Below are 11,621 nucleotides of genomic sequence, written 5' to 3' on the forward strand. Positions count from 1 at the left end.
TTAGCACAGTGGCAGTAGCTCATGTTTTCAACACACAAGTTCAACCCCGGGTATTTCCAGTCACAGCTGGAACCCTTGAGAGCTACTGCCAGTATGGCTTAGAGCAGCCTTCCCCAACCTACCACGCTTCCGATGTTTTGGAGTCCAAAACATAGATATGTTCTATCAACATATCCAATGGTAAGGGAATTGGAGAGCACCAGGTGTGGTAAAGCTTTCTGCAAAACTTCTCCCTGATGGATGTGGCAGTCCTTTAAATGCTGCCTGTCAATCAGAGCCTACCTGGGTCAAGAACCCTTAAAAGATGGGCTGCTGCCAACACTGCCACTTGTCCCTCAACCTTCATCTGACACACAATGCTGCTTTTGTTTCTTCTGAGGAGATCAGTAGCCTGTTTGTAAGGCACTGCAATAGGATAGGTAGACATGAAGTAAATTGTTTTCTTTATATTCTTAAAGAATTGGGAATTCTCCCAATTCCCTTTTGGAACTTAATAAACTTCTTCACATTGACAGGTGTGGTTTTCTGTGTTTTTTGCCAGGCTTAAAGGGTCACTACCCTTTCACACAACTAGTATTTGGTTTCATACTTCATATCCACATCAGTGGGGGAAATCAAGCCAGGCATAAAATGTTATAGTTGCTGACTGGAAGTTAAGGGTTGTGCACTGATCAGAATGGAAAGTGTGGCTGTTATAAAAGTTTGGCAGGCACAAATGGTATTGAAAGTGGGACATATGTGATCACTCCAATAACCTCATGAACGTAAATCATCATGGATGTGACATAAAATGATATCTGGTGAGGCCCTAACTCTTAGCTTAATCTACCTCACTGGGTAGTTGATAGTTCAAAAGAGATGAAAAGTATGAAAATGAGGCTGAAGATTCTGCCTGATTAGAAGAGAATCCTTATGGATAATGTATTTATTCCTCTTCATGCTCCTCCCCTATTTGCTAAGAAATTATTAAATATTTCTGTATATGAAAAACATAGGAAATGCACTGTGAATACTTTTCAGTATGCATGCAACATAATTTGCTTAAAAACAATGATCCCTTCTCAAACGCTTTCCTGCTTTGGAATGTACACAACCTCACTTGTAGGCTAAAAAAATGTAAATTATTGCCTTTTTTTATTTCCACCATCTTTGTTACCTGTTTCAAAGAGCCTTCTTCCATTTTTGTATTTTAACTGCTTGCAGCCCAAGAGAGAAGGGACTATTACAAATCCTGAAGAACTCTCCAAAGGAATCTGAGGAGTCTCTGTGGAGTAGACTCACAGTCCTCATTATCGTACCGAATCTTCAGTCTCTTGATGTGTTCAGGGGGAAAGAGCAACAACAGCCACCACCTAACACTTAGAACAGGGAGTTGAACAAGCCAGATGATGTTCATTCTCCCATTTAAAGCATTAAAAAAATTGGCTGGGGAAGCACCTGTCCAAATGGATTGGAAAGCAGGAGTTTAGTGGAAAGGCACACGCCTTGCAGGTCTAAGATCCCTAGCATCTCCTTTAAGTGGCAATAGGTCATCTGTCTGGAGATTGGCTGCCAGTCGAGATAGCCAATGCTAGACTTGAGCAGACACCTCACAGGTAGGGCAGTAGAAGATGCTTCAATCAAATTTGCAACACCACAGTTATTTGATGGACCAGTGATCTAACCTGATACAAAGCAGTTTTTCTCCCAACTCTACAGTTCAGGGACTTTACTTTAAAAATCTGGGCATCACGATTTCCTTCCAACCTCTTCCCAGCGGAGACTCTAACAGACAACAAGCTAAGGGTCAGCAGCATCCCTGATGTACATATGTGTTACATATGTTTCTTTGGTGTGACTCCCAGTGTACTTAAAGATCAGAGTATCTTCAGACAGTTCTTGCCACTTTAAAGCTAGTAAAATCTAGATTTCCCCTGCCTCCTCCTAATGGAGGGAATAGCCATGAGAAGTATGGCCACCACGATTGTGCCACAGGCATCCATTTCAAAGCAGCACAGAGAAGACCTCCACCAATAGCCCCTTGACATTGCAATATCCATCTTTGTGAACCTTCTATATGTTGTGTTAGAAGCTTGACCCTAACTCAGCCAACTGTTGCATGACTTAACATAAACTCACCACATCAGGAACATCTGGGAATAGCATGAAGGTAAGATTATATTCTGTAATTGGAGGGGAGAAAAGGAACTCATTTCACTGTTTAAGATGAAATTTACCTGCTTGGTAGTACTATCTGCTTCAGAATGCTATGATTCTAGTCTGTTTTATATGATCTAGTTGAGATTCCTGCATTTCAGGGGGTTAGACTTTCGTGGTCCCTTCTAACTCTGCAATTCTATGATTCTTTGGTATGTCACTAATGTTAATATTTTCCACCTTGAAAGCTTGTTACTTTCAATTAGTGCTGAATGAAAGGGGGTGTATGTTTTGTTTGGACATGCAACTTTTCATCTTCCCTTTTGTTTTCACCTTCAGGAGGGTTCTAAAAATATATCCTTCTATTCAGTTTCTCAATTTTCACTTATTTTCACTTCTTGTGAGAGAGACAACGTGCCTCAGTGCAAATCTCAAGGAAATTAACTTTGGAATTTTCTCATATTCCTGTTTTGTTCTGACTTCTCTTTATCCATGTGAGAAACTGGTGATTGGTGCCCATTAAGACTCTTAGGGCAAAAGGTAGGGAGGCCAATGGTATATGGAGCCAGGTATATGGAGCCAGGGCCAATGACAGGCAGAGCCAACTAATTCCAGTTTTGTTCCACCCTTCTCTCTTCTGCATTCAAGGAAGAAGCTGACAGGTGGAGCAATCCACTAGGCTGGTTGTAAGTAGGCAGGCAGGCAGGCAGGCAGGTGCAGACTGGCTGAGGACAAAGGAAGGTAAGCTGAACACTTGGTAGAATTGTTGAGTTGGAGGTACAGTTTGCCAAATGCTTTGGCACAGGTTCCCCCCCAGCATTTCATGATAGGTCAGGGGTTGGACTAGATGACTGTTGTGGTAGGGTTGCCATATTTCTAGAAGTAAAATTCAGGACACAATTCTACCCTTTAAATCGGTGTTGGGGAACCTGTGGCCCTCCAGATAGACCCAGGCATGGGAGTAAAGGCTCTTCGGAATCTGAGAACTATAAAGGGGACAATGTAGCCATGAAATTAAATAAAACCCACAGAGACGTACAGTATATGTGCTAATGCTTGTCCCGGTACTTTAGTACTCAAAGCCCCATCAATATGGAAAGTGTGCTCAGGCAGCACATTATGAGAGTGGTGATAACACCCTTTTTCTTCCAAGCCACTGAATCAGCTTGTGTGTGTGTGCCCCCCCCACACATCATATACATATATGAATGAGTAGGCTATGAAGAGCAATCTTAGGTAGATCTACTCTAAGATAAGCACAACAGAGTTCAGCTTTAGAAAGGAAGAAACCAGGGACAGATGAAAACAGGAATTGGATTACCTAAATCTGGAGGGCCCCCCCAAATAGAAACTGTTAAGTGGCTACTCACACCTCACAGTGGAAAAAAAGAAAGGAAATACACCCCCCCCCCAAAAGGACACATGTTTGCATTGGCGTTATATGCTGAATAAGTCTTGCCCATGTGAGCACTGGCTGCTGAATTCTGCACCATCTAAAGTTTCCAACCCATCTTCAGAGGCAGCCCCACATATAACATGTTGCAGTAATCTAACCTAGAGGTTACCAGAGCATAGATGGTAGAAGTTAGGCTATCACCTATCCCAGATAGGGACACAGCTGGGCCACCAGCTGAAGCTGATAAATGCACTCTGTGCTATGGAACATAATAGGCAGCTTAGAGGGGTTAAATCTAAAACAATTCCCAGTTATTTGGTTCCCATTTTTCAGGTTTTTTCTCCCCGCGAAAACAGGCAGCAGTCCTTCCTCCAGATCTCCACTGTCCATTATGGACTGATATTGTATCTAAACATTTTTGGTCTGTAACTTAAAATCTATACATCATCTTTGTTGACCTATTGCTGTTTCTTTGTCTTCAATATTTCCCCCCATTCTTCATGTGCATTTAAAAGCAGCGCTGAAACTAAGTGTACAGTCAAGTTTTGTTATAGGTGTCTTGTTTGTTATTATGTATTTTTGTTTATCCGAAATGTTTCAACTGAAATAATAAAAGGAGCAATGCTAGCCATGCCTACTCAGATGCAAGCTCTACAGAATAAAGTGGGAATTACTCCAAGGTAAGTGGGGTTGGGATTGCAGTCTAAATCTTTCTCTTCACATAATCAGCATCATGGTCCAAATTGTATTACATGGTACCTTGATGCACTAACTATCTAAATCATCATGCAAAAGAATAATACCTAAGAATATTTGAGAGTCAAATGGGGGGTGGTCCTCACAACTAAGAGCATTCACTTGCTGTGTTGTTGTTGTTGTTGTTGTTGTTGTTGTTGTTGTTTCAGTTTCAAATTATATACCACCCTTTATCCCAAGGATCCCAAGGCAGTGTACAACATTAAAAACACATTACAGAACATCAATGATAAAACATATTATTTAAAAGCATATTAGAACCTTCCTTCTGTTTGTGGGAGAGATGATAGTCTATGGTTGTCCCATTGTGCCTGGTCTCTTACATTTGCCCTTTCTCTACAGGGAGGAGGCTAGAATGGAATTTGAGAACCTCACCTCCGTCACAGAGTTCATCTTGGTGGGGCTCTCCAACCACCGCAAGACACAGATTCTCCTCTTTGTGGTCATCCTCATATTCTACTCATTTACCTTTTTGGGGAACCTGGTTATCATCATGCTGGTGCTGGCTGACCCCCGCCTCCATACACCTATGTACTTCTTCCTGACTCAACTCTCTGGCCTGGAGATATGTTATGTCACCTGCACTGTGCCCCAGATGTTGGCTCATCTCTTGTCTGGGAATGGAGCTATCTCCTTTGCCCGTTGTGTGACCCAGATGTACCTTGGGCTGTCCCTGGGGAGCACCGAAGCTCTTCTGCTTGGTGCCATGGCTTATGACCGCTATGTGGCCATCTGCCAGCCCTTGGTCTACGCTGTTGCCATGGATAAGTGGCACCAGTTGCAGCTTTCCTCAGGCTCCTGGGCAGGTGGCTTCCTGCTCTCCCTGATGAATGTGGCCTGCACTCTTCGCTTCCCCTTCTGTGGCCCCAACCTCATTAATCACTTCTTTTGCGAGATGCCAGTAGTGTTGAAACTTGCATGTGCTGACACCCGTGTTACGGAGGCTGTCGTTTTTGGAGCAGCTGTGATTATCCTTCTAGTGCCCCTTTCTGTTATCCTGACCTCTTACGGACTCATTCTGTCTTCTGTGTTACAAATGAAGTCAGCTGCAGGTCGGAGCAAAGCCTTCTCTACATGTGCTTCCCACCTGGCAGTGGTCACCTTGTTCTACGGCACTGTTATTTCTATGTATATGAGACCCAGGTCGGGGACAACTCCAGATAGTGACAAGAAAATTGCTTTTTTCTACATTGTGGTCACCCCACTTCTCAACCCTATCATTTATACCTTGAGGAACAAGGATGTCCATGGGGCAGTGGCCAAATTGCTACAAAGAGTGTCTTGGAAGAAGAAAGGATGAATGTTGCCATCCTGCATGTTGGCTTGGATGTTATCCAAGGGCTGAGAGGGATTGATTTTTACGTCTGGCATTCACATGTCATATCAATTCTCTGTTCAGCCTTGAAATCCAATTAGTGGTCTGTTGGGCAAAGAAGGGAAAGATAGTAGTTCATGTTTTGCATACACAAGGTCGCAGGTTCAGTCCCTGGTATTTCCAGTTACAGCTGGGTTCTTGTCTGGAACCATGGATTGCTACTGCCAGTATCGTGTAGAGAGCCTTCCCCAGTGGTGTTTTGGAATCCAACTCCCATCAGCCTCAGCCAGAATGGCTGATGATTAGGAATGATAGCTGTTTAAGTCCAAAAAATCTGGAGAATACCAGGTTTGGGAAACCTTGTGCAGATGACAGATAGATAGATAAATGATCAGACTTGGTGGAATAAGAAAAAAGTTTTATAATATTGCATAAAAAGTTTTTTTATAGCAAATTATTTGTAATAACAAGAGACTTAGAGGGAGGGGTGCACAATGTCATTGGTCCCAACACCTTTATCTCAAAGCTGGGCTATGAAGGATCCCCATCTGAAACAATGGAGAGCCATTACCAGTTAGTGTAGACGGTACAGAGTCTGATGAACCAATGTTCTGGCTTGGTATAGGGCAGCCTCTTATTTAATGGCCATCAAGAAGAGGCCATCAAGTCAAGGAGGCCTTAAAGTAAGGAAGACACTGGCATAAAAGAAGAAAAGTTTTGCATAGTTTCTACTTCTATACATGGCATGAAACTGGGCAGAATTTCTAAATCAGGCTGTTGACAAAAGAAGGAGGTTCAAAAAGCAGACAGAAGCTTCCAGTTCCATAGAGTAGTCAACATTTCCCCCATCTTGTATTGCCAACTGAAAAAGGTGGCGTGCTTTTCTTCAGCTTTGCGGAATAAAGTTGTAAGTTGGTATCCTTCCTGGTGGCTAGCCAACTATTTTGGCAAACTCCACACCATAGTACTTTTACGGGGAAAGGCAAAACAGGGTCTTCATGAAGATGTCATGCTAAACCATGTCTTGCTTTTTTAAAAAACCCCATCTGTAATGCATGTCCATGTGTTCAGTAGCACCTACACATCCTTAGAAGCACCCAACTTCTCACCCAGGGCTGTGAGTGACAAAAGGAACCTCCAAGTGTGGTGCCTGTTAGTACAAATGTGCCCACCAGTAGCTCCAGTGGCAAACAGGGGAAGTATGAGTAAATATTCCCTGGAAAATCTACACTGCTAGAGAAATTGATTTCAGCTTATGTAGTGTGAGAACAAGGATAAGGTGCTTGGAGGAAGTTTGTCCCTCTTGATCCTTTCGTAAAATAAACCACAGGAGACTGGCTGAATGAAATCAGGCTGTGCTTCCTCCTCATCATAGCGAGTGGTGCTAGGCACCTTGAAAGTGGTAATCATGCACCCAAGGCATGATGAGACAAGAGGATCTCTCTCTCTACATTAAAATATATGGGGACACTTGCTCCATTTCTCAGTGTTAGTTTTGCTTTCAGCAGGGGTCGACCGCAATGTGGAACTCCCCAACAAAAACTCAGCAGTTCAGCCAATACCAGCAAGCTTGAAGTCAGTGCCTATCAGCAGATCAGGACTAATTTGAAGCTGGTAATATGGACAATATGTATGGATATAAAATACAGATTATGTAATAATATGTAGCTGAAAATGTTCACATTAGGACCCATGGAAGGGATGGGGGGTGTCGTGAGATTCAGAGAAATCTCTTTATATGGATATGTATTTGGTATTGTTATAAACTCATAAAATCTAATAAAATCTAATAAAAATCATTTTTTTAAAAAGGACTAATTGGCAGCTATAAATGATACAGTGGTACCTCGCAAGACGAATGCCTCGCAAGACGGAAAACTCGCAAAACGAAAGGGTTTTTGGTTTTTTGAGTTGCTTCGCAAGACGATTTTCCCTATGGGCTTGCTTCGCAAGACGGAAACGTCTTGCACGTTTGTTTCCTTTTTCTTAAAACCGTTAATACAGTTGAGACTTGACTTCGAGGAGCAACTCATAGCACGCGGTGTGGTAGCCTTTTTTGAGGTTTTTGAAGACTTTGGTGATTTTTGAAGCTTTTCCAAAACTTTTCCGACACCGTGCTTCGCAAGACGAAAAAAACCGCAAGACGAAAAAGCTCGCGGAACGAATTAATTTTGTCTTGCGAGGCACCACTGTACTGTGAAACAATGATTTGAATTGGATTAAAAAAATGGGGTGCATTACCAAGATTTAAACATTGCATGTAGATTCAATAAAGCATAGGTAACACATTCTATCTTTATCTTTACTGTGTACATGATGAAAAGAAGAGGGGGGTTCTCCCTCAAAACCTTTCACATCAACAGAATAGGGCTACAAAGTTCAGGAGGCATTTCAAGCCCAGCAATAACTAATATCACAATTAGGGGTTATTAGTTTCTAATGCCTGAATTATTTTTTCTCACCAGTAGCTCCCTGTTGTTCAACTCAGGTTTAACCAAAATGATATAGCATTTAGGGACAAAAATGCAGCCCAGTAACCCAGCGCCAGAGGCCAAGATGGAGAAGATCTCCACAGCCACCATGTATTTCCCTTTTGTGCTAAGGTAAGTTGGGACAAAGGTCACCCAAACACTGCAAAAGACCAACATGCTGAAGGTGATAAACTTGGCTTCATTAAAACTGTCAGGTAACTTCCTGGCTAAGAAAGCTATTGTGAAACTGACAGTGGCCAAGAAACCCATGTAGCCTAGGACAGAGTAAAACAAGATGGCAGATCCTTCATTACATTCCAAAACAATCTCTTCAGACATTGTGTACATATCTACATCTAGGAATGGAGGAGAGGTTGTTAGCCACACAGTGCAAAGAGTGGCTTGAATGAGGGAGCAGGAAAGAACAACAGAAGCAGCCAGTCTTTTCCCTATCCATTTCCTCATAGTGGACCCTGGCTTGGTGGCCATGAAAGCTAGAACCACAATAATGGTTTTGGCCAAAAGACATGAAATTGCAACGGAGAAGACTATGCCAAAAGTGGTTTGTCGAAGCAGACATATCACTTTCTCAGGTCGGCCAATGAATAGCAGAGCACAGAGGAAGGAGAACAGGAGGGAGATGAGGAGAGTGTAGGTGAGGCTCCGGTTGTTGGCTTTGACTATGGGAGTGTCTTTGTGCTGAATGAAGATTGCCAGCACCAAAGCTGTGATGGAAGAAAGGGAAAGAGTAAAAGCAGCTAAAGTGATCCCCAAAGGTTCTTCAAGGGACAAGAAGCTGATATTCTTTGGAATGCATAAATCTTGGCCTTTGTTTGGATATTGACCATCCGAACACATCAAACAGTACTCCATGTCTAAGGAAAGAAACATTTTTTCATTGCAGTGAAGTTTGCCTTCAGTGCACTACAGAAACATCTCTTTAAAACTCTGAATGAGAACTGCTAGCTCAAAATCAGTTCACATAATTTTCAAGCAATGTTACTTTTTCTTTTTGAAAATATCTACAGAAAGCAATGATTTAAGAAGAATCCAGAATTTAGGGGTATGAAGACAGGAAAAGTTAACCTGAAGCTCGGTAGATGTCTGGAATTTGGTTAATTTTTTTAAAAAAAATATCTAGTTTTTCGCCAAACTTTTATTAAACATTACAAAAAGAATTAGCATAACCTCCATTTTGATATTTGGATTTTTTTGCAATTATTTTCATTTGATTTCATTTTTTCCTGGTGAAATTGGGTGCTGTGCATGAGAGCACACTTGCCATATTCACTTGCCATATTATACTCTCTCCACTCATGTGAACTATTCCTTTTAAATATGAAGGAAATGGGGGTCTGTAAACACGAATGTAAAACTATGTCCTAGAGGGAAAAATAATATGGGCATGACTACTCTTACCTGTCTGGTTTGAAATCTTCCCTTCTGGGCATAGAAAGCAATCATAGCAGCAAAATGGCTTCCCTTCCTTCTTTCTCTTGCTATAACCTGGTTGACAGACATCATTACACCATGAAATGGGTTGTACCTGTATAGAAGTGAAATTGGTTAATGTCTCAGCATTTAGGCCATATATTTGTCTGGTACTGGCATGGCAAACTGGTTATACTTTAGAGAGGCCTCCTGACAAAGCTTTCATTAAATCATGTCCACATATCAAGATGGTGCTTTATAGGGTTTCCATATGCCCTCTTTCCCCAGGACATGTCCTCTTTTTCATGATAAGAGTCATCATAGTGATCCATAGTTACAAGTAGAAGTTGGCAAATGTGTCCTCTTTTTTGCTCTTCAAAACATGACAACCCTAGAATGCCTATACAGTGGTACCTCAGGTTACAGACACTTTAGGTTACTGACTCCGCTAACCCAAAAATAGTACCTCGGCTTAAGAACTTAGCTTCAGGATGAGAACAGAAATTGTGTGGTGGTGGCGCAGTGGCTGCAGGAGGCCCCATTAGCTAAAGTGGTACCTCAGGTTAAGAACAGTTTCAGGTTAAGAACGGACCTCCAGAACGAATTAAGTTCTTAACCCGAGGTACCACTGTAATCACAGTCTTTAGTACAAGTGGCAATCATTGTAGCACGTCCAATTGATGTGTGATTGATGATGCACAGATCCTTTTGGACCCAGAAGAAGGCAGGACTGGGGCAGAACTGGGGATGTAATGGGGCAGGGCGCACTTATATGCGCTCCACTGATGCGCATGGGGGCCTAATGAAATGGTCTCAGCCTGTATATGAAAATAGTTCTCAAGGAAATATTTCCACTCCCTCTGTGATTTGGCCAGGGTCTTTCCACCAGAACACTTTAAACCTCACTTGACTAATTTCTGACAGCTTGACAAAATCCCTCATGTTTGCTTCACTATATGTTGCTTATTTTTTACCATGTTGTTGGTTTCCCCATTTCTACACATGCTTTCTTGGAAGTAAAGTGTGCAATATTCAATAGGGCATCCTCCTACTCACCTCTGCATAAAATTACAGAACATGTGTGTCACCCTGGGCCTACAAACTTCACATGACCCTTGGAGGTCTTCAGTGTGACATATACATGGGCACACACCAAGGCTGTCTCCTACTTCATTCCTCCCAGCATGTTGTCAAACTTTGCTGCCTCCCCCAAAGGGGGTGGGCTGAGGAAACACATAGTGAGATTCATTGCAAATATCTTGCACCTCACAGAAACAGTGTTCCTCACGGTTTGTGATGGGGAAGATGGCAAATGGAAAGAAAGAAGTTCCAAAAATAGCAGAGTCCACCAGTCAGAAACTCAGAACATGTCTTTTAGTGTGGCTTCCCATGTTCTGTAGAACAGCCTTTCTGTCAAGACATGACTAGCATCCACTACCTGCATTTTCTGGAAACAATTGAAGATATTTATGTTCCAACAAGTTTTCCAAGCTGGATGAATAGTTCTGCCACGGGTGTCCACTTTGTACTGTTTTTAAATGTAGCTATTATTTCTGTTATTTCTGTGTGCTGTTTTAAACTCTAAAAAAAACCCAGTTTCCTTGTACATCACCTTGAATGCGTGTGGAGGAGGATTATATAATTGTAATAGAATATGTAGGAGGAGGAAGCTGCGAACTAGTAGTTAGCCTAGTGCTCACCTCCATGTTCTTGTCCTCTTCAAAAGTGTGCATGAATATGCACAAACAAATGACTGTGTGTGAACGAGCATGGACCCCCCCCCCCATGTTTAGAACTGCCCACCAGCATGTGGTCCCAAACAATGAATCATCTGTACCTGGTTAAAAGCACTGGGCCATCTGATGCTATTCACAGAAACGTTCAATTCTTTCTCTTTGGAAGCAATGGGGTCTATCTCTGCAACCTTGACTCTCAGGAAGGACAGGTTTGGAAATGTGACCCAGCTGATAATATCAAATCCAGTGGCCAAGTATCCATTTTGGTCAAAGGAAACTTCATCCCCGGCACTGTTGTTAAATGAGACTCCTTTCAGATAGTGCTGAAGCTGAATCAAAAGAATAAAGAGAATACCATTTCCCCCCCACAACAGTCCCTT

At 42.2% G+C, this 11,621-nt stretch overlaps 1 protein-coding gene across 1 annotated transcript; it reads left to right on the forward strand.

Annotated features, from left to right (window-relative positions):
• Positions 1 to 4,137: 4,137 nt before the first annotated feature.
• Positions 4,138 to 5,862, forward strand: LOC308460730 (putative olfactory receptor 2B3). Its single transcript, XM_080977245.1, has 2 exons — positions 4,138 to 4,212; positions 4,631 to 5,862. The coding sequence occupies exons 1-2, from the start codon at positions 4,154 to 4,156 to the stop codon at positions 5,586 to 5,588; spliced, it is 1,017 nt and encodes a 338-aa protein (XP_080833371.1). The 5' UTR covers positions 4,138 to 4,153; the 3' UTR covers positions 5,589 to 5,862.
• The last annotated feature ends 5,759 nt before the right edge of the window (positions 5,863 to 11,621 follow it).

This window comes from Podarcis pityusensis, assembly GCF_964106645.2.
Source record: "Podarcis pityusensis genome assembly, chromosome: 13".
NCBI lineage: Eukaryota > Metazoa > Chordata > Lepidosauria > Squamata > Lacertidae > Podarcis > Podarcis pityusensis.

Excerpts from the sequence above, each read along its gene's own strand:
- LOC308460730 (XM_080977245.1), top strand. The coding sequence starts at position 4,154 with ATGCTAGCCATGCCTACTCAGATGCAAGCTCTACAGAATAAAGTGGGA. Across the intron at positions 4,213-4,630 it reads AAAGTGGGAATTACTCCAAG|GGAGGAGGCTAGAATGGAAT; the intron begins GTAAGTGGGGTT and ends CTTTCTCTACAG.